This window comes from Varanus komodoensis, unplaced genomic scaffold (genome assembly GCF_004798865.1).
Source record: "Varanus komodoensis strain SLA01 unplaced genomic scaffold, ASM479886v1 scaffold14_1, whole genome shotgun sequence".
NCBI classification, from domain to species: Eukaryota; Metazoa; Chordata; class Lepidosauria; order Squamata; family Varanidae; genus Varanus; species Varanus komodoensis.
In genome coordinates this window covers 1,828,740-1,850,096 of record NW_025335438.1, presented here as the reverse complement: position 1 = coordinate 1,850,096, position 21,357 = coordinate 1,828,740, and the positions used below count along the sequence as shown (strand labels likewise).

Below are 21,357 nucleotides of genomic sequence, written 5' to 3'. Positions count from 1 at the left end.
ATTAATATCTAGTCCACCAGATATCCAAAGTAGCAAGGCTTAAACATTCTTTCTCTCCCAGCTACCTTCCCAGTACCCTGCTGAAGATCATAGCTTCTCATAACTGCTCTTCTTTATATAAGCAAGAAAACAAACAATATGAATGAGTCAGGCCACTTCCCTGTAACTACATGTCATGAGGTGTTTGAATGACATTGGTCTGTGATTTTCATTGGTCTCATGTTTCTTTGAAGGTAGGTTGCAGCTTTTGGAAAGATGTAAACAACCTGGCAAAGTTAAAAACCTTGAAGTATGGTGTGAATGTTGACAAGCAAATGTGACAACATTTCAAGCGGTGTTTCCTTTTATCCTTGGTCAATAATGTAGGATACTGTTCAGTCTGCAGCAAACTATATCTTGTTTACACAGCACTGCAGGTTGTTTGCAGCTTGCCATTTGATTTTGTATAAATGCTGCATTATTTTTAAACAGAGGAAATGAGTGTAGTAATATCTACAGAACAGGTGTTTCTATCTTGGCCCTAGTACTTACATTTCATGATTGCACCTCCCATGAAAACACAGAATTCAGCATCCTGAGAATTGTGGCTGTTTCTTCTGTTCCTTCTCTTTGAAGAAAAAACAAGTTTCTGTCCCTCCAGTTTTCAGAGATGGAACTCAAAATATGCGAGCAACATCAGGTTTCCTAGAAACCATCTATGTGTGGATTTGAACAGGATATTCACTTTTCTGTGGTCAAGGTGGGGTTGCAACAGTGTGTACATCCTGGCAAAGCTCTTTATGAATCCCTTCAGCTAGCAAAAACAAACTAGGGAAAAAGATAGTGGAAAACTGTTTGTTTTTCAAATTTTTATTAGATTTTTAGATTTTGATTTGTTTAAATTGCTGCTGCTGCTTCCTCTTCTTTCTCTCTCTTTGGTGGATTAACTGTCTACTGTCCTACTTGGGTCAACAGGAAAATATATCCCATGTCTTCTGTTTTGGGCCTCTGGAGAATAAAAGGGTATATTCTACTGAGGTGTGATTTGGCTTTTCTAATCCCCCTAACTTTTTGACCTAACTCTTTTGAGGAATATATTATCTGCATAGCCTAATTGCTCTTGCACTTAAATAAATATTGCCTTTGCCTATCTAATGTCTTAATTTACAATTGTAATCAGATGACTGGGGATAGTGATTGTAAGAAACATTGCCTGCTCACCCACCCGCCACAAAGTGCCTAGACCTCTGTGGCAGCACAATCCTATAAACTGGAGTGCGTGCACGGTAGATTGGGAGCTAGGCACCTTTAGGAACTTTGCAGTAGAGGGGCAAAGCTGACTAATTCCCAATTATGTATAAGGATAGCTACAACATTAAGACCATACCCTAAATAGACTGCTCAGAAGAAAACCAGAAGTGAACTCTTTTCTGGTAGTAAAAACAAACCTCTGTGAACTTTTGTCCTGGAGCTGAAAACAAAAAGGAACCTTGTTCCTCAATTTAAAGCGAATATATAATCTCCCACCTCCAAGCAAAGCATTAGCATGATACGGTGCCACCAGCAACCCACTTTCAGTTCAGCAATCTGGCAGCAGCGTTTTCAGCCAACTGAGGTTTCTGGATCACATGCAGAGGTACGGTCCCCAGTGCCTGAATCCCATGCACGCCACCCCGAGGCTTTTGGAGGGCGGGCAGAAGACACATCCACTCTCCCACAGCTGGGTGTACTGGACTGCAACACACTGGACGGGGGTGATGGAGGAGCCTTCTAACACTGGAGTGTTGCAGAGCCTCCAGTAGACAAAGGAGCCACTTGGCCTGGTCAGTAAAGAGGTTGCTGCCGAAAGGCTTTGCCAAAAACACACAGAAAGGAGAAGAATTTCGCTGTTGTGAAGTGACCACCATAAACTGTGTATGTGCATTCAGTGCTGGAAAGTGCCAGGGTTAATCTTAAGAAAGATGTGCTTTGTCACTGAGAGAATGGTAGGGTGTGTTAGTAATCATAGGGACTAGGAGAGGGTTTAGATATGTGTGAATATACACAAATACATCAAGTCGACAAACTTCCCAGTGCCCCCTATCTTGGGTCCTGGTCGTGCCAACATGAGCTGAAACTTCATGTTTTACACGTGTGTTCTTGCTGTAGAGGGAAGTTAGTTCCAATTTCAAGTTGACCATAATACCTGCAGAGATTTCTGTGTGTTTGGATTGCTCATCTCATGAACTGGAGAACAGTAGCCTAAGCAGCTGCCTTACACAAAGTCAGACCACTGGTTCATTTAGCCCAGCAGGCTGATGGCTTTCTCCCAGTGGCTACCTGATCCTTCAAGCTGGAGATGCCAGGGATTGAATCTACGTAGGGCAGGTGCTCTGTGACTGAGCTGAGCAAGCCCTGGGGGCAGGGCCAGCATAATTAAGTGATGTGGCAAGTCTGGCTTGCGCTTAGGCTGAGCTCTACTGCCAGGCTGCCCCTGCAGTCCTTGCTGCTCTGATGCAGGGAGAGATGAACAGGAGGAGTGGCCTGTTAGCAGAGCAGAGCAGAGTTCTAGGCAGAATGCCCAGACTCCGCAACAGCACCGCTTAATCAGTCCAGACCCACTCCATGATCCAGTCGAAGGGAAAAGTGAGTTTGGGTACAGGATTTGCAGATTTGCATAGTGCAATTGCCACAATACCATCATCATGGGCAGGTCAAAAGCAGCTTGGCTTCACCACCCTTCTCTCGATCTGCCTGCTTCGTTCATGGAGAGAAAGTGCAGGAGTGGGTGTTCCCCACTCCAGGTTTAAGTCATCCCTCAAGCAGTACATTCCATTAAAAGTCCTAGTGATCATAAGGCCTTTGTGCAAGTTTTTTCCCCTAATGTAATAGATAAAACTAACAAAAGATTGTTATTGTTTTTATTTATGAATCAAATGGTTCAATTAGTGTGCCATTCTTTTGTTTATTTATTTAAAAGATCTCTGCTATGATCTGTACCGTGCTCCTCTTAACAAAGCAATGTTCTGCTCCATCCTGTTCCCCGATAATGTATCGACAAGACAAATGCCTCAGGGTGGAATAATCCCAGTGATCATGTAGGACAAGGTCATGGCCACACTTCTTCCAGGGCAGATGATCAGATGAAGTTAGAACTGAATGAACCGCAAAATAAAATATGCTGAGAAATCTCTGTTGCTTTCTATACTTTATAATTAGTTGAGGCACTATCAAAATGGGGTTGTACAAAATATAGGAGCGAGCATAAGCAAAATGCAATCCTATTACTAATGCATCATAAAAAAAACCCAGAATTTTTGGTTACTATACATGGAATGGGGCTTGTCCTTGAACTCTAGTAGCAAAACATTTTGGGCCAGCTCTGAACCTATATGGGCCCTCTATTATGTCTGCTGTTTTGTAGGAAGAAATGCTGAGTGGATGTTTACTTCCATACAAAGGCCGTCTCATTTATAGGGCAGCCTCTCCCAACCTGTTTTGGACTCCAGTTCGCAGCAGTCCTGAGCGACCAGTTGTGTTAGCTGCTTTTGATGGGAGTTGGTTTATTTATTATCCATCCATTTCAAAATGATTTGGACAAGAGGCTTTTTTCCCCCCGCTGCCTTTTCTGTGATATACATGGTGGTAGTATCTTGAAACAGCCCATTCATTAGTGTCTAAAAGCTCCCAATGGCCTCCTATTCCCAAGAAACTTATTTCATATCTGTGAGAGCCGATTAATAAAGGAAATAATTCATTAAATTAATCTTTGAATTGGTCTGAATTTCAAAAGAGAGGAAAAGCACAATATCCATTAATTTCCTGGACAGGTGCCCATCACGTTCCATTTCTTCTTGCATAAATCCTTTCTTTGTTTTCTTTTACTTCACCTTGCTGGGGCTTCTGGTGGCTGTCCCACTTGAGGGACAAAGGTACCATAATCTGCATATTCTACCCTGCCATTTTTATAAGAATGAAAAATCCTTTTGTGACAGTTTGAGAACCCATCTAGAAGTTTTAAGACAGGTTGCGGGGTTCCATTGAGTGTTTTTCTTGCTTATCAAAATGGGAAGCCAAAAGACGCTGGGGACAATGTGCTATGCTTTGTATTTCAGTAGTCCAAATAAAAAATAATCAAATTTTGCTTGTTTATATTTAATTATTATATTTATCAGATGTCAGTAGCAAAGGCTCTCTGTACCCCAAACAAAACAATGACAAAACATCATTCCAGTAAACAAAATTCCTGTAAAACCAAGAACAACAGATATAGAGAAGATTTGGAAGACAAATTCAAATTCAGCAGTGCTCACAGAATTGTTCTAAGGCAAAACATGCCAGTTTAAAACTATCATAAAATTTGAGAAAGTGTAGGCTACCAATATGGCTGTCTAAATCCCTACAGGTTAGTGGCGATATACCAGGTGGGGCACTCAAGAATCATCAATGGCACAATCCTACGCATATTTAGACAGAAAAAAGCCCTACAGCTTCCAGTATTCCCCAGCCAGCATATGAGCTCTAGATTTTTTTTATTCCTAAGCATGCAAAGGATTGCATTTATTTATATGTGCATTTATTTATTTAACAAAATGGAACACAGAACGAAATGGTAAGGGAGAAGATGTAACAGCAGCATGCATGTAGTTTTCAGAACTTGTTTTAAACTGAGAAAACTTTCCCCAGGAATAAGCCTTCGTCTCACTCCACAAAGCTGAAACCTTGGTGTGAATGTGGAAGTGAGTGGTCAGGTCTTTGCTGGATTCTGAATAGAGGCACAACAGTTGACTGACTGACCCTGCTTCTCAAACTTAGAAGGATTAGAACCTTCACTAATTTGAATCTGGAGAGTCCTCCCTCTTATATTATGAGCTATTTGTGTCTGTGAGGTGGCTTTCTTTTGATAATGAGTGACTGATTAATATTGACAGATAGCTGGGCTATAACATCGAGCTGTGTGTGATGCTGGAACAACATTGACCATATCGATTCAGTATTTGCTAAATTCTTCTGCATGTCTGATCTTTTTTGTCCAGTAGGAGGCTTGCTTGAAAACCAGGAGAAGGGGACAGAATTTCTACTGTGCTTACTTTGGGTTATCCCTTGCCTCTGCCCTGGGCAGACGCGCCCCACGTATAAATGCAGCCTCATCACATGACAGCCACATCACTGAAAGAGTCACCTTGCAACAAGGACATTGGGCATGTACATTTAATAAGCTTAACTAAATCTTCCAGTGCTTTGGAAAACAGGGATCCTGAGCTTCCTGAAAATGGCTGGGCCTGGGAGGGAAGCAAGGAGGGGCTCTGCCTGTGCTTTATTTCCCACTAAATCAGTGGGAGTGGCAGGTTTAAAGGTATAGGAGGCAGTGCAGTGTAGTGGTTATTGTTCTGGAGTGGGCCTTGGAAGAACCATTTACCCATGATGCTCACTGTAAATTTGCATCAATACAGATGAATTGGTGCATGCAGATTGTATACACATTTATACAAATCACCCCTTTGGGGATTCATAAATGACCACTGCCCAACAAGAAAGTTCACACTTTCTAGATGGTTTTAGTTAATCACATTTTAGCCTTAGCCAGGGCTCTTAGGATGCAATGTAGTGCATATTTAAGCTGAAAAAAGTCTGATCGCTCCCAGGTTTCCCCAGTCGAAAATTGTATGACTTTTTTATTTCTAAACAAATGCAGAATTGCTCCTTTAGTCAAGTGAATTAAACCTTTTAGCCTTAGCCCACTGCTGTCCTGCCTTGCAAGCCTGCTGTGAAGGTGAATGAGGGCTGGGAGGCACATTTGATATACTGAAAGTGCTGCAGAAAATGCTGGCAAAGCCCAGGCCAAAGCATGCCTCCAGGTTAGCTATGCAACAAGTAAATGTGGTCCAGGTCCAGGTGGCCCTGGCTGTTGCCGTGTCCGGTCGGCTGGGTTTTGGAACTTGGTGTTCATCAGAGCTCAAGTCCACACACAAGCCGGCTTGCATCGATTGCAATAGCTGTTATCCTCTGGCTGTGAAGTGACTTGGGTATAATTAGTGGGTGAGCTCAGAGAGCAGTTTCTGAGAGTTTATTTGCATGCTCCAGTGATGGCCTTAATGCCTTATAGGATTTTGCAGCATACTGGGAACACATGTCACGATTCCAGAGCTGTGAGTGTCACTTCCTTTTACTTGTGTAGTTGTGAGTTTTCTTACATGCATGCCTGGTTTTTATATTCTGGGAGGCCAAAGGGCCTGTTCTCAGAGAACTGGTTCACCTGCTAGGGACTTATTGTTCTCAGTCCAGGCATGCTGCCTATGAAGCCCAGGAACTGAATCCATTTCCTTGAGTATCCATGGATGCCAGTGGAAGCATTTCTCTAAATGCCATAGAACTGGAATTTTCTTGGGGAAGCACACCTGAAAAGGAACGGGTTAGGGTTAGGGAGCTGTCCTTGAAAGAGATCAGGAGGGTGACTACCCGGAGGAGGGCCTTCTTTGTGGTGGTGCCCCGATTGTGGAACACACTCCCCAGAGAGAGGCACCTGCCACCAACACTTCTTTCCTTTTGGCATCAGGCGAAAACCTTTTATTCTCTCAGTATTTTAATTGTTAACCTGTTTTATTTAGTGGTTTTCTATTTTATCAGATGCTGTGCAACTGCTACCCTTATTTCTATTTTTATTCTATTTATTAATCTGTTGTAAACCATCCCGAGATGTCTGTGAAGGGACGGTATAGAAAAGTTTTAAATAAATTAAATAAACAAAGAAGTCTCAAAATGGTGTGTGTCCACTCCACCTTCTGAGTTATTATTCTTAATTTTTCTGTGCACCTTTCAGACAAGGATTGGTATTTGTGCCGCGTGGTGATTGTTGCTGTCGAAGAGGAGCCCATCTCTTGGGGAATGTATCCGTATCCCTATCTGGCCCGTGTTGACCCCGATGCCCGGGCAGGCACATTAGTCTATCAGCTTGTTGCCCATTACAGTAGCAATGAAAATTCCAGTGCAGGCATATCCTATGCCCTGATTGCAGGTAAGCCAGTCCTGCTGCAGAAGCTCATTCAGCTCCAGAGAGGAATTCGGTTTTGGAGAAGTGTTTGGGGGCCATCAAGGCAAAAAGGGATGGGACCAAGACACTAAAAATACCATGATACTTTAGCTGGCAGTTCATATTGCCAGTAACTACAGTAGGAGTAGTAACGCATTTTTAGTGTTTGGCATGGGGAAGAATTGCACAAAAGCCAAAAGACCACCAAACAATTGATGGTTGATAGAAAAGGGATGAGAATGTGGCTCACTGGAGCATGCCAGAGGGCTTAATTTAAAAGGTAAATTAAGTAAAAGGTAAGTTAAGTAAAAGTATCCTTAAGTAAAAGGATATTGCCTCTTTTACTTACATAACCATCAGTTTCCTACTGGGACTCTAAATCCAGTGTTGTGCAAATACAAAGCAGCTTGTACAATGGAGCATTCTCTTCCTGTCCTCTTCCTCCTGCAGCCCCCTGTGCCCTCCAGAAGACCCCCTGAGCAGGTTGTGGACCTGGAACCTGCAGAACCTTGTGAAATGTATCTGACAGGGCTGCAGTGTGAGAGGGGGATCTCCAAAATTGGGAGCTTTTTGCCAGCACTGCAAAGGTCCTCTGCCTGATTCCTGCCAAGTCCTTCCTCCCGTTGCAGCCTGCCAAGATGAAGTTTGCAGTGTTCTGTAGGTCCCCTGACACTCTGGGGAGGAATTCCCAGGGCCCCAGGGGAGGATGAGGAGCAGGAGGAAGTACACCTGCTCTTTCCTATTTTTGTTTCCTCTGTAGTGTCCATGCCGAATCTTAGTGACAGCTTATGCCTGTCCTGTGTTGGCGTTATACTGGATTATTGTGCTTCTATTTCTGTTTTATGCTACATTGGCAGTGTAGGCAACACCATTCAGATGTTTTGGACCACAACTCCCATATCCTGTGTGGTTGTTTTGGTAATGAGACTGTCATTCAGCAAAAAACCCTGAAACTGTCCATTATGATGTGCCAAATAAATGGTAAAAGGAGGTAAAAAATGAAAGGAGATAGAGATCATGTATATTAAGAGCTGAACATTTAGGAATAGTGTCTGATTATGAGGCCTCCTTTATAAATCTTTCTTTTAATATTTTAATTTGACAGGTAGTGAGGAACGATTTAATATAGATATGGATGCAGGTGTCATAATGACAACAGGATTGCCTTTAACTTTGAACCAGGAGTATGTGCTCACTGTGCTCGCCATTGATGAATATGGGGGCAAAAGTCCGTATGCTTTCATCTCTATCCTAGCTGGCTCCAGGCCTCCACAGTTCACTAATATGTCCTACAGTGTGTTTGTGCCTGAAAATACTCCAGCAGGTGAAAAGTAAGTATGGGGAGGGGGGGTGGGAAACAAGTGGGAGGGGGATGCCCAACAATTTGAAAAAAATGCAGTGTAGATCCTTCAGCACATTTTTAAAATCTGGAAATCTGGCGCCGAAATCTGGCGCCTGTGTCCATATATGCCCTCCCACCCCCTGAGATCTGCGGCAGAGGCCCTTCTCTGGGAACCCTCTGTGAATGATATTAGGAGGGTGAGTAACTGGAGGAGGGCTTTCTCTGCGGTGGCGCCCCACCTATGGAATGCGCTCCCCAGAGAGGTCCGCCTGGCGCCGTCCTTATTTGTTTTTCGGCGCCAGGCCAAGACCTTTTTATTTAAATGCTATTTTAACTGTTAATAGTTTATTTGTTGATTTTAAATTGACCAGGCTGTGTCCACTATTTTATTTTATGTATTTTAATTATTTGATGCTTTTTTTTTTTTTTTTGGTATTTTATGTGGGATTGTATGATTGTAAGCCGCCCCGAGGCTCACGCGATGGGGCGGCATATAAGTTGTTTAAATAAATAAAAGTACAGTGGCTTCTCAACATAGGAATGCTGCCTTACATTCTGCGTGGGGCTGCCCTTGATGACTCTTCAGAAACTTCATGTGGGGCAGAATGTGGAGATCAGCTTCCATATCGGAAGATACTGATGGGAGCCTGTCCCACCAGTGCTCGAGTGTCTTCACAGGCGTCCTTGAGCCTTCTGACCATAATGTGCATCTGCATAAGCAATGCCTGAGGGCCCTTTTCTAACCAGTGACAGAGCTCATGTCTCATGGCAAGAGTTACTTCTTAAATCCAGAAACTTCAGGAGCCGGGGAGAATACAGTATGTAAGGACAAAGTATCCTTTGAATATTTATTAGGCCAAGCAACCTACTTCACAGGCTCTTTCTTATTCCTACCAATATTTTTGTGGCTAACCTTTCCTTTCCAGAGTGGCTGTTATTGAAGCAGTTTCTTTCCAAAGTCAGCCGCTCTCTTACAGTCTCCTGATGAATCCCAGTGGCCTGTTCAGCATGGACCAAGAGACCGGCCATCTCAGTTTGACCCATATGGTGGACTTCGAGAGCGAACATCATCTTTACCATTTTTTAGTAAAAGCTATGGAAACAGAGAGCTTGCTCAGCAGTGTAATTGAGGTGAGAGTTAGGATTTTCTTTTCATTAGTAATATTAGTGTGATAATGGAAGTGGCTCATGCAGAAGTTGCCCAAAAATCAGTCCACTGGGGCCAGCCCAGTAAATTTGCTGTGGAATTGAAATGGCAGCCTCAGGAGGCAAAACAAAATCTAATTATCAACAAAGGTAAATGTAGCCTTTTCTTTGGAGTTCACAGCACCCAAAATCCTATTTATAGAAACAGAAAAGTTGGAAGGAACATTGGAGATAACTAATCCAGGGCTAGGCAGAGTGGTACTTTGCTCTGTTCCACATACCTGATGATGTCTGAGCTTTTCAAAGTAGCAACAAACAGTAAAAATGCAAGCTCCTCCCATGTGAGTCGATTACTTTCCATCTTTCTGATCATTTGGGATCTGTATTTGGTACAAACTAGATTATCTGCTAAGGTTACCACTCATTATCCCAATTGATCATGCCATACAGTTCTGTTTTAACAGGTCACGGTTTTCTTAGTGGTAGTGAGTTCCATGCACAGCCATCATATTCCATGAAAATGTATATTTCTACCTGGCAGCTTTGTAGCTGAAGTGCCCTCCCTGTACCCTCAGGGTTAGTATGGCTCTTCCAAGCCAGCTACAGGTTTGAAGTCAGAAGACCACCTTCAGGGTAGTGCAAAGGGATGGATCCTGGGGTGTGGGGAAGGAAGATGTGAGGCTCCTCCAGGATATGGGGTACCCCAGTGGGGCTTATCTTGCCCTCCTAGCAAGCCGGTAGAAAACATTTAGATGACCGAAAATGGCCATCAATATATCTTGGGGGGTGAAGGAAGCACGGAGGCAAGCATCCTGCTTTCGCCCTCCAGGGGAAGTGTGTTCTCCTCCAGACTCAACGGTTAATCATCTTCTGGTGCAATTCTGTACATTCCTACTGAAAAGTAAACCTCACTGAATGCAGTGGGTCTTACTTCCAAGAACGTGAGTGTAGGATTGCATCCTTAGTTTTGAATTCCAGCTTTGGTATTTCTTTCTGAGCTGTAAAAGTAAGACATGCATTTTCTAATATATAAATAAAATATAATAATTCAGCTTCCCTTTCAACAGAAATATGCTACATGTTAATGTTCCAGAAGCCACTCAAGGCCTTCCTTTCAGTCATCAGTTACGAATGAATGTGTGATGGTCTCTCTCTCCTGTCCCATGCAGGTCGTGGTTCATATCACAGATGAAAATGACTGCTCCCCAGAATTTCAGCAATCTATCTATAGCCATGAAAGTGTTCTTGAATCAGTTCCTATAGGCACATCTCTGTTGCAAGGTAAGTAAGTATCTCTTGCCTTTCCTTCCAAAGCACTGTGTGGTGAGTTTAAAGCAGCTTCCGTTCTCTTTAAAGGAGCTTGTGTGAGTCCTACCAGGCTGCATCTTCTGTATGGAGCCCTTATTCTCAACCTGCCCGTGCATCAGGAGGGTCGAAGGTGGCACTTTGCTGCATTCCATCTCTTTTGCATGCATACGAAAGAGAGGTCCTTCCCTCTGACGGTTCCCTGACTTTGGAATGCTTTCCTGAGGGAGATATGCCTGACACAGGGTCTTCCTTTCAGTGCCAAGTTAAATCCATTTAAAATTATTGCATTTCCAGATAATTGTATTCCCCTCAATTGTGCATCAAAGCATTCTGGATGGGTGAATCTTAACCAAAGAACAGCATTAATGGCTCAGTTGTATTGTCCAATATACACAGCAATGATGGATGGATATTTCACTCAAACAGAAGTTGTGGTAGACTCTATTCATTATAAAATCTGCTAGGAGCCTGGCTTTGCCATTTACATCCCAGTGAATATACTGAAAAGAGTAGCAAAGCTTCTAATCAAGTTGTAGGAAAAGGAAAGGATGTCCTGTGGACGTCACAGGAAGCAGCCAATCAGTGCTGCTCACATCCAACTTTTGCTGCAAAATCAGCACTGAAGAATTGTACAGTTGTTTTGAATTAAATGTGGTAAAGCTGGTTCCAGACTGGCTTCACAGCTCACATCAACTATATCTTTATGCCATAATTAATTGGATGCCTAGTATTTCCCGATCCACTCTGCTACTTGGCACTTGTAAAATAGCTGCCAAAATGTATATGTGCTTCAGGACAGTGGTTTGTTAATTACTAGAAAAGTATTTAATTACAGTTGATGAGCTTTCTATGTCACTTTGAACCCAGCCCTTCTGTCCTCATGAGTTTTTTTTCCATGTTCCTGGTTTTAGTTCTTGCAACGGACTGTGACTCTGGCTCCAATTCTGAGATCCTTTACTTCATTCAGAGCACGGACTTTTCCATCACTCCTGAGGGAACCATCAATTCCAACCAGCGACTGAATTTTGAGCGCTCAAACCACATGTATGAATTTGTGGTCATTGCTGTAGACAAAGGACATCCTCCTCGAACAGGGACCGCATCAGTGCGCATTCGCATGACCAACGTTAATGATGAAGCCCCGGTGTTCTCCCAGTCCATGTAAGCAGAACTTTGCCCTTCCCACGGAACAGTTTTCAGCAATCCTAAACAATCTATGCACAGAATAGTCTCATTACACTGTTGGCTTGCAAAAATAGGAAGGCAATGAATTCAGAATCCTCAAGCTACAATTCAGAATCCACTGCTTCATTTCTGCAGCGCCATTGGCCACGTAGGGAATAGAAGTGCAGTTCTGGGGACAGGTGTGAAAATGGGCGGAAATGCTAATTTCAGGAATGGGGCAAATTGGCAGACATTTCTCATGCATGCTCCATTCTGGAAATGAGCATTTCTGTTCATTTCAGGTTTCTCCCAGAAGCACTAAAGAAGCAGAAGCGGTGGGCACTACTTCTGGAAGAGAATTGGTGGAAATGGCTGGTTTCAGTTGCTCTACAACTTGGCCTTCACCCTGGTCCCTTCCAGTTGTGTTGGACTGCCGACTTCCAATAACTCTGCTGGCTGAGAATTGTAGCTGTTGCTGTCTAATCTATCTGGAGGCCACCAGGCTGAGGAAATCTGATTTAAGTACATGGCATTTAGGATTAGTCATTTAGGAAATTTGGATGTGGCTGATGTGCAGCTGGTAGAGAGATGCATTCTGGGCTTTGTGGAACTGTTTATTTGTTTAAAATTGTTATATGCCGTCCAATACTAAAAGTCTCTGGATGGCTTACAAAAACAAGGAACAAAACCAAAGCAAAACAATCGGACCCACCAATCCATTGCCTAATCCAGGGGTCGGCAACCCATGGCTCCGGAACAGCACGTGGATCCTGACTACAGCCGAGGCTCAAAATACCAATAGGTGATGATGAGGCATCTAGTCAGGAAGGCTGCGCTAGCTGGTTAAGTAAATTGCTACATTCCTCTGCTATTGTGCAGGGAAAGAGTGGAGCAAGCTTCCTGCAGGCTCTCATGTTATAGAACTGCTGCTGAAAAGATTCTCTTTGTCCCAGTGTAATCTCCTTCCTCTGAATGTTAAAAGCTGTGCTTGGGACCTGTCACAATTCACAGCACTTGACTGTTTATCTGCTAATCAGTCACTAAACACACCTATGTCTGCGACTCCCTCCCCTCCCGTAGGCCAACCATGGATAAATCGAAGAAAATAAAAGTATCTGAAGAAAACCAAATGTTTAATGATACTCGGGTAGATTCATTTGTATTTACTGCTGACGAACTTATGGGCTTTTGCTGTTTAATGCATGCAGCCCTTTAGCACTGACTTTGACTCTTCAGGAAGCTGTTCTCCTATTCAAAATATATGAAAGGAGCCCTACTAGTTTATAATGTAAGATTAAAAATAACAGTTTTTAGTGACTGAACAAGAGCCGCAGCTAAATCATAATGAAGATATACATAGCGTTAAGGTAAAAAACGACATATGCAGTGTTATCTTCATTTATCTTTTGTGGCTCCTGGTGTTTTCTTTTGTGTGGGAAACAGGTCCAAATGGCTCTTTGAGTGTTAAAGGTTGCCGACCCCTGGTCTAATCATACTGTATCTTACAGTTGTCAGTGTGTGATAAGTGTGAGCCAGTCGGCAACTATGTCCTATTCCATGTGTAATAAAAATGAAAACTGCATGCTGAATTCTTATAGCTAGTTACAATCAGCATTTATGAATGCAGAATATGTCCCTGTCCATTCCTTAAAACTAAAAATATTCATTCATTCATTCATTCATTCATTCATTGTTTCTGGTACTCTTAGGGAAGACATACCAAAAAAAAATATTTTAGGGTTGGACGAAAACCCAACAAGCATGGGTAACATGAGGGTTAAACAACCCTTGTATAAACCATGGTCTGGTTCACACAGAAAGTGTATCTAAAAGCAAAAGTAAAGAATAGATGTCATTATACTTTGTGACAAAGTTTAGAACAGGAAGAAAAATCAAGATATACCGATTGTAGCTTTCTGCTAGAAGAAGTCAATAAACATTAGGCAATATTTATTTATTTATTACATTTATATCCCACTTTTTTCTGTATTCTTGCTGCCAGATAAGACCAGGAGCAGATTGTGGTAGTTAAGATCAAAAATTAGACTCCGGCACGGTGGAAGAAACACTCATAAATGGAAGGCAGAAGAAATGCAATTGCTAAGTGCAGGAGAGAAGCAAAAGCAAGAAGTGTCAGAAATAGGATCAGAATTCTATTTCTGATTTATAAATCCTGATTTATTATATGAAATAATTGTATAGATGAAAAGCTATTTAATGGGCCAGTGTTGGCCAAGATAGTAATTCGATTGCCATCCTCCTTCCCCTACTCCTCCTCCTTTGCATCAGTTATAGAACTTTTCTCTCAGAAGATGCAGGCCCTGGTACTTTAGTAGCTACCATCCATGCAAATGATCCTGATGGAGATGGAGTGTTGTACTTGATTACTGGTGGAAATGAAGAAGGCAATTTTGAATTGGATAGTCATAAAGGTAAGAAAAGATATCACATGTCTTCGTATGGCCTCTTCCTCCATTTTGCCTGCACAAACACACACACAACCCACTGTAGGCATTAACCATGTTGTTTATGTTAGACTCCTCCAACTTATGTTAGACTCCTCCTCCACATCTACCCTCTAGATGTGTTGGATGCTCCTGGAACTCCCACCCATTGGTTCTATCTAAAGCCCAGAATGGAAGGAACTCCTTTTAATCCGGGCATTCTGAAACACCTTCTTTCCAATTTTTATTTTATTGCCTTTGCTTATAGTTGCCTAGATCAAGATTTAGTCCTACTTAGAATAGATCCACTTTAATCAACTGGAGTTAAGTTAGCTGTGCGTAAGTTTTGCTCTATGTCTCCTGGCTTGGTGACAGAACAGAAGGAGGAACAATTCCCTCACTTGTTCCTTGGTACACAGGGATGGAATGAATGAGCTGATGAAGACTGTGATGCTAATAAATAACGCTAGCCTAAGTGAAGAGCCTGAGTGCCCACCCTTAATTGAATGACCACCTGACCGCTTGGTTGTCTTGCTATTGTGGTGTGCCAGTTGGAGTGCTGGACTGAGGTTCTAGTCCCAGCTTGGTCATGCAGCTCGTTGGGTGACTTTGGGTCAGTCTCTCAGCCTAACCTACCTCTCAGGTCTGTTGTTGTGAGGATAAAATGGAGATAAAATGGGGGTCCTCACAAAAAAGGTGGTATATAAATGCAATGCAGTGATGAAGATGGAAATATGTGTTAAATGTAACTGTGTTCTTTTAATTTGAAACGCAGAAACCCAAACCAGCAGGACCAATCCAGCCTTGGGTGACCATGCCTCCTACTGCTGTATCCACTGCTTTTCCCTAACCATTAATCATTTGCTTCTTTCCTAGTTTTTGTGCAAGTTTTTTACCCATCCTAAAAGGTTGAAATGACTCTCCTAAGACCTGGTAACCAGCAGTAAGGGCTTTAAGTTTACTTACTTAAAGCATATTACTCCTTAATACACTGGGGAGTTTTGCATTTTTGCGCCTCAGCATTTTCTCTTGGGCTCCTCCACATCAGCCTGTGGCATCTCCAGCACTTGAATATGGCCTTTGAATGTCTCCAGAACAGACTTCAGCCCTCAGCACCCATGTTTTGAGAACTTACTGAGCTAGCTGATAACATTCATTTCATCCCCAGAGGTACCAGACAGAGCTGTGGCCTTCCTATTCTGCTGTCAGTGATTTCATTTCTCCTCACTCCCCTTTGCTGAATCCAGGGATCCTGAGACTTCGCAGAAACCCTCTGCCTAAACTGAAGGGCCCACAATATGTTTTAAACATTTCCGCAATAGATGACAACTCCTCTGGTGGGGCAAGATCACTCAGCAGCTTTGCTGAAGTTGTGGTAGGAATTAATGACATCAACAACCACAAACCTGTATTCAGAGAGGTGAGCATGTTGGCTGGAAATGTTTTGAGTTACCAGTTCTTTTGCTAGTAATACCAGTGTTTGTCTTTTTTGGTTGGTTGTTCACTTCGAGAAGGTGTCTTCCTAACTGGTACTGAAAGACTTACATCTGTCAAGCTTTGTCTGACCTTAAACACGTCTTTAGAGCGTGCTGTTCATTTTCTAAACAGAGAATGCTTGAAGCTTTGGGTGCTTCCAGATTGAGGGAAAATGCATGAAAGATAAGAAAAGGCATTTCTCATCTATGAAATCGTGTTGTCGTTTCTGTAAAATGAGATTGAAAACTGGATTCAAGTAAGCGGTTTTGTGTTTTGGCGCTCAAATCCCACCTCTGCCTTGTATTCTGGTTCTTGAGCAACTTGCTCATTTTTCAGCCTTGCTATGTAGTTTGTCTTTATGAAGGTGTGTTCCAACCAGCAACACCCACCACAACAGCCATTTTCCAATGGCACCTACAATGTTTTCTTAAAATTCCAAATGTGACCTGGGTCCCAAATGCTTAGAAAAACTGCTAAGAATTCTCAGAATTACCATGCAGGAGGATACTAAACACACAAACTATAGATAGCACAGAATTATACTTATGGGACAGATATAGGTGAATCAGCCACAGCCACAGAAATCACAGTTACAAATCCACTGCCCCTGTTTCTGAAATCCTGCTCTTTCAGCCAAGATATGAGCACAACAGCCCAGAAAATACAGAACACAGAACAGCTCCTCAAGCTCACAGAGAGGGATGCCACTTTGTTCTGTCTAGAAAGACCACGGGGGGGGGGGGGGGTGCCATCCTTCTCCATCCTAGCATGAGAGTACCTGGACTCCTCCACAGGTACAGACAGGGCAGGAATTGGACCCACTCCTTGTCCTCCTTGTTAAATATGAAGAAAACATTAGATCCCTTCCCTCCCCAAATGGCTAGTGCATTCATACTTGTACACACACAGCTTGGATTGGCCAAACTGTGAGCTTAATGTGTGGACCTGGGATGAGATTTGCATTTCTGCTGGCACCTCCACATCGCTTTGGATTAGCACAGCTCTTGTACTTCCAAATGAAGGAGGGTTAGTTCAGTTGTTGGTATCTTGAAAGTTGAAAATGGCACGCAGAGTCCCTGTGTAGAATCTGGCTCCTAGGAGAGCTTGTTCTCACACAAGGATCCCAACACCTGGTACCTTATTGAGGCTTTTCCAATAACTTTGTCATAAAGTTGTCATTCTTTCTGAAAAAGGTGCAACTCTTTCCTCTTCTGCCCTCTTTGATATGTTTAACTCCTCCTTTTGGGTAGCAATCTGCTCTTGTTGTCCTTGCTTGACCCAGGCACTGTTCTTGATTCCTTCAGCTCAATCACCTCCAGACACTCTAGGCTTGACTCTAACGGGAGGGGGGGGGGGACACATACTCCCTTCACACCTAACTTCACGTATGGCCAAGGAGGAATCGCTTGGTCTGAAAACGTAGCACTGCGACTTGTGGGTCTTACAAATGACTATTGAACTGAGCAATAGCTGAAATTATGCTTCCTCTGGGTCATCACAAAAAGTCATCTTAGACAACAGCAAACCAATTAACCATTCTAACCATTCCCCGGGTGAAGCAAAGTTCAGTTCCCCAAACACATTCTATTAAGTTTAGCTAAAATGCAAAATATACTGGCTTTCAGCTTGTCCAAAGTTCACTTTTACACCAATGCACAATGATTTGCTATCGACCCATCTCATGGATCTAAACTATCAATATATTTCTACTTATGAGACTTAAATAAGACTAAAATCTTACAGAAGAGAATTACAGTCATCGTTACAAACAATACTTTGTTAACACCAATCTAAACTGTGTCACTAGAGCTACTGATTGGTCAGCATTGTGCAATTAGTCTGCCTTTTCTTTCTTACTGCATTTTCCATAGTAAGAAAAGAGGGAGAAAGTGGGAGAGAGCAGGAGAAGGCCATGAGCGGAAGACAACAAGGATGTTTGGATTCCACATAAAGCTCTGTGAATGAGGCAGTGTGATGCCTGGAAGCACTTCTTACCTTTTCCTTTCACAACAGTGCCTCTGGTTTAGCTCGGTTGCCAGAGTGCTTCGTAACTTGCCTATTTTTCCTGCATTTTAGTGTGCTTACTACAGCGACAGCACTTGGGTATTAGAAAACCAGCCACCAGACACTTACATTCTGCGGGTGGAAGCCTACGATGCAGATCTTGGATTAAATGGAGATGTGAAATATGGCCTCATGCACAGAGACGGGGCTTCCCCGGACTTCACTATTGATCCTGATTCAGGTAGGCAGCCCTTCAGAGGGCGGCTGGATCCAGCTGAATTTGCAAGTATCCTTTACTGTAGTCCAATGCATCTGGGGTGTTGGACAAGGCTTAAGGCAACACTGGTGTTGTTTTTGAAAAAGTGGTAACCACAGATTCTTTGGGCAACACTGACTATGACCAGCTTCAGTCATCTTAATGTGTCTACTCTAAGTAGGACTAGTATTGGATACCACATTTGGGTATGCAAGAATTTATTAGAAACAAATTCTAAGACTCCCAATGGAATTCAAGCTGACTTTTCTTCTGATTCTTTCAGCAGGAGTTTATGATGCTTTCTGCATTTTCTTCCTGCTTTTAAATGAGCCCTTTGCCCAGAAGAAGAAAAAGCTTAAAATACACCAGGAGTTTGGAAAGTTCTTCAGTAATCTTTGTGCATTTCTAGGTTATGTTGGAAAGCACAAGAAAGATAAATTGCAGAGTGAATGAAAAAGAGAGTCTCTCTGCAGCCCAAAACTTTGCAAGGGCAAATCTTTTAGGAATCTTGAACAGTGTTGACGCGTTGCTGCAAAAGAAGTCTGATTTAAAAACTCTGATTGAAAGCAGAAAAATCCTACTGTCTCTCTTCTGCCAGGCATTATCACTACCATGCGGAGCTTTGACCGAGAGAAGCAGAAGGAGTATACTCTGGTTATAACAGCTACAGATCAAGCTCAGGAACCGCTGATTGGTGTGTGTCAAGTCACTGTCTTCATTGCTGACATGAACGACAATGATCCTAAGTTTGAGAATAGCCACTATCAATGTGAGTAGGCACAAACTATTCTTTCTATTTGGTCTGCAAAGGGTCATTATAGACACCATTATCTGAGACTGGAGACGACAGAAGGATTTTGTTACCGCCATGCACCAACAGGGAATGGTCGGATTAGAGATAACAGTTAAGGATACCTTCTGTCAATATTCTTCTAGGGGCCTAAGCCCCATCTCCTGGGGGAACGCCAAGAATTTCTGCAGGTCAGATTAGGTGGTGGCCCATGGGATGGAGGTTCTGCTCCCATCATAAAGCAGTGATATCACACTTAACTTTATCCTTCTCATTGTTATCATGATTGCTCTCATTTTCACTCTCATTGTGGTCATCATTACTTAAAATGAAGATGCCATGATAGCTGACCCTAATGCCATGGCAGCAAACAGGAGCTAATTGTTCAGACACGTTCCACTGTTGAGAGCCATGCACTGGTGCTGAACTGCAGGGAGATGCCATTAGGAAGTTGCCTTATGCATGGCTGACCATTAAACCCTTCAGCTCAATGCTGCTTCCTCTCTGACTGGCAGTGGTGGCTCTCCCCAGCCGTGCTGGGCCACTGTGCTTGCAAAACATGCGCTTTTAGCGCCAGGACCAGATCAGGTGCCTGCTGAGACTCACCCCCCTCCCCCTGCTGTTAGGAATGAAAGAGGCAGTTGTTCTAGGTGTGCATTTTAGGACCAGGGAGGCACAAACTCTTAAATGGGGAGGAGGACCCCTGGGAAACAGATACTGAGATGGAAGAGGTAGGGGGGCTTATCTCAAGGTCACCGCCTCCAGGAGTTCAGGCAGATCCTGAGAATAGCCCGAGTCTGCAACTGCTGGGAGGGGGCGTGGAACCAGACGCACCTGGTATGATCCTTGACTGCATGATGTGGCGTCAGGAGAGAAGGGCTGGCCAATGAGAGGGACAGTGTGCAGCTAAGAGGCTTCCCCCCTCCAGAAGGCCCTCCCAGAGGGGTGGGGCCAGCGTTACTTAACAGGAGGCTTTCTCAGAAGGTTCTTCCAGGTTGGGTTCAACTGCTCTGTGCATGCTCAGAGATTGGATACACTTTACACTGGAAAATAAAGAGGTTTTGTTAAAGAATTCCCTGTTGTTTTGAAGGTATGAAGCGGGGAATCTAGTTGATGACACCTGTAGACTATCACTCTTGGGCATCTCCAGGTTCTGCTCTTCACTGTCCTCCTCCTTGCTGTCCTTGCCTTTCCTCCTGCCCTCCCTGAGCCTGAAGGCAACGCCAGGAATCAGGCCATGGAGCAGCAGCCTCTCCCAGTGCTGCTCCCCTTGGCTTCGGTGCGAATTGGGCCAGGGGACAGAGGACAAGCAACTGAGCGGCCATGACGTGGAGTGGAGGGGCTTGCAGAGGGGAACGTCACACGAGGGTCCCCTAAAACTCAAGTCAGCACTGAGCTACAGGCCTCTAGCAAAGACAGAGTGCTGGGCAAGACTGGCCTGGGATTTAATTGAGCAAGGCAAGGCTGTGGTTCTTGTGAATGCAGAGAAAAGGTGGCACAAGCAGCCATGCACAAGGCATAGTGAATGCTGCCCTTAGATCGATTTCAGCCAGCAGGATAGTGCTTTGTTTCTGTCACTTGAATCTGTCACTTAAGCAAGCCAGGATGTGCTCAGGATGATTGGTGGACTTATCTTTCCCAAGACTTCCTTCGTGAAGACACCCCCATCGGAACCAGCTTCCTCCGTGCCACAGCTCATGATGAGGACCAAGGGCTGAATGCTGCCATCACTTACTCCATGTTACAGCAGGAGCCAGAATACTTCAAAATCAACCCCAGCACAGGCTGGGTGTATGTGAATCACCCTATCTCCCAGGTAGCCTTCCGTTTACAGTGGATCGGTTTTGGTGGCTGATTGGCTCTCGAAAGGCTTTGTGAGCACTTTGGTGAATGGCTGTTGCAACTTCTTTTGCAGACATTTCAGATAAATAGATACATCCTGGCCACAGATGGTGGGAACCGAACCAGCACTGTGGAGTTGACGGTCACTATTACTAATGCACTTAATCAGTCACCACAGTGGGACAAAAGTGCCTATTTTGTGACAATCCCAGAAAGTACTCCTCGTGACACCAAGATAGTGGTATGCATTGATTTTTTAAAATTCTAATTTACATTAATTTTAGGATCATAGAAAGTTTTTTTATATAAGAAAGGACTACTCGTCTATACAGCCCAGAATTTTCAACTCCAGTCTCCTACCTGGCATGCGGTAGGTGATTTATACTACAACTCCTATCAGCCCCAGCTAGCATTCCCCTCCTTTGCCTTAAGGAAGTGGTGGGCAGATCACAGGCTTACAAGATTTTTTTTAACCAGAACCCAAGATCTACCAAAGTCACATCCTTAGAATTAAAGAAATAATGAGCACAGGAATTTGCTTTGCGTATCAAAACTACACTGAGTTCACCATCCCTTTTCCACATAAAAATATATCCC

At 43.4% G+C, this 21,357-nt stretch overlaps 1 protein-coding gene across 1 annotated transcript in view; it reads left to right on the top strand.

Annotated features, from left to right (window-relative positions):
- The window catches only part of LOC123020504 (neural-cadherin-like), a 53,758-nt gene that overhangs the window by 3,025 nt on the left and 29,376 nt on the right, over window positions 1-21,357 (top strand). The window contains exons 2-12 of the mRNA XM_044424324.1: window positions 6,779-6,973; window positions 8,094-8,319; window positions 9,257-9,461; window positions 10,646-10,757; window positions 11,696-11,945; window positions 14,238-14,380; window positions 15,640-15,812; window positions 17,945-18,113; window positions 18,727-18,897; window positions 20,562-20,734; window positions 20,834-21,001. Coding sequence (XP_044280259.1) covers window positions 6,779-6,973; window positions 8,094-8,319; window positions 9,257-9,461; window positions 10,646-10,757; window positions 11,696-11,945; window positions 14,238-14,380; window positions 15,640-15,812; window positions 17,945-18,113; window positions 18,727-18,897; window positions 20,562-20,734; window positions 20,834-21,001 — 1,985 coding nt within the window. The remainder of the gene's footprint in view (window positions 1-6,778; window positions 6,974-8,093; window positions 8,320-9,256; window positions 9,462-10,645; window positions 10,758-11,695; window positions 11,946-14,237; window positions 14,381-15,639; window positions 15,813-17,944; window positions 18,114-18,726; window positions 18,898-20,561; window positions 20,735-20,833; window positions 21,002-21,357) is intronic.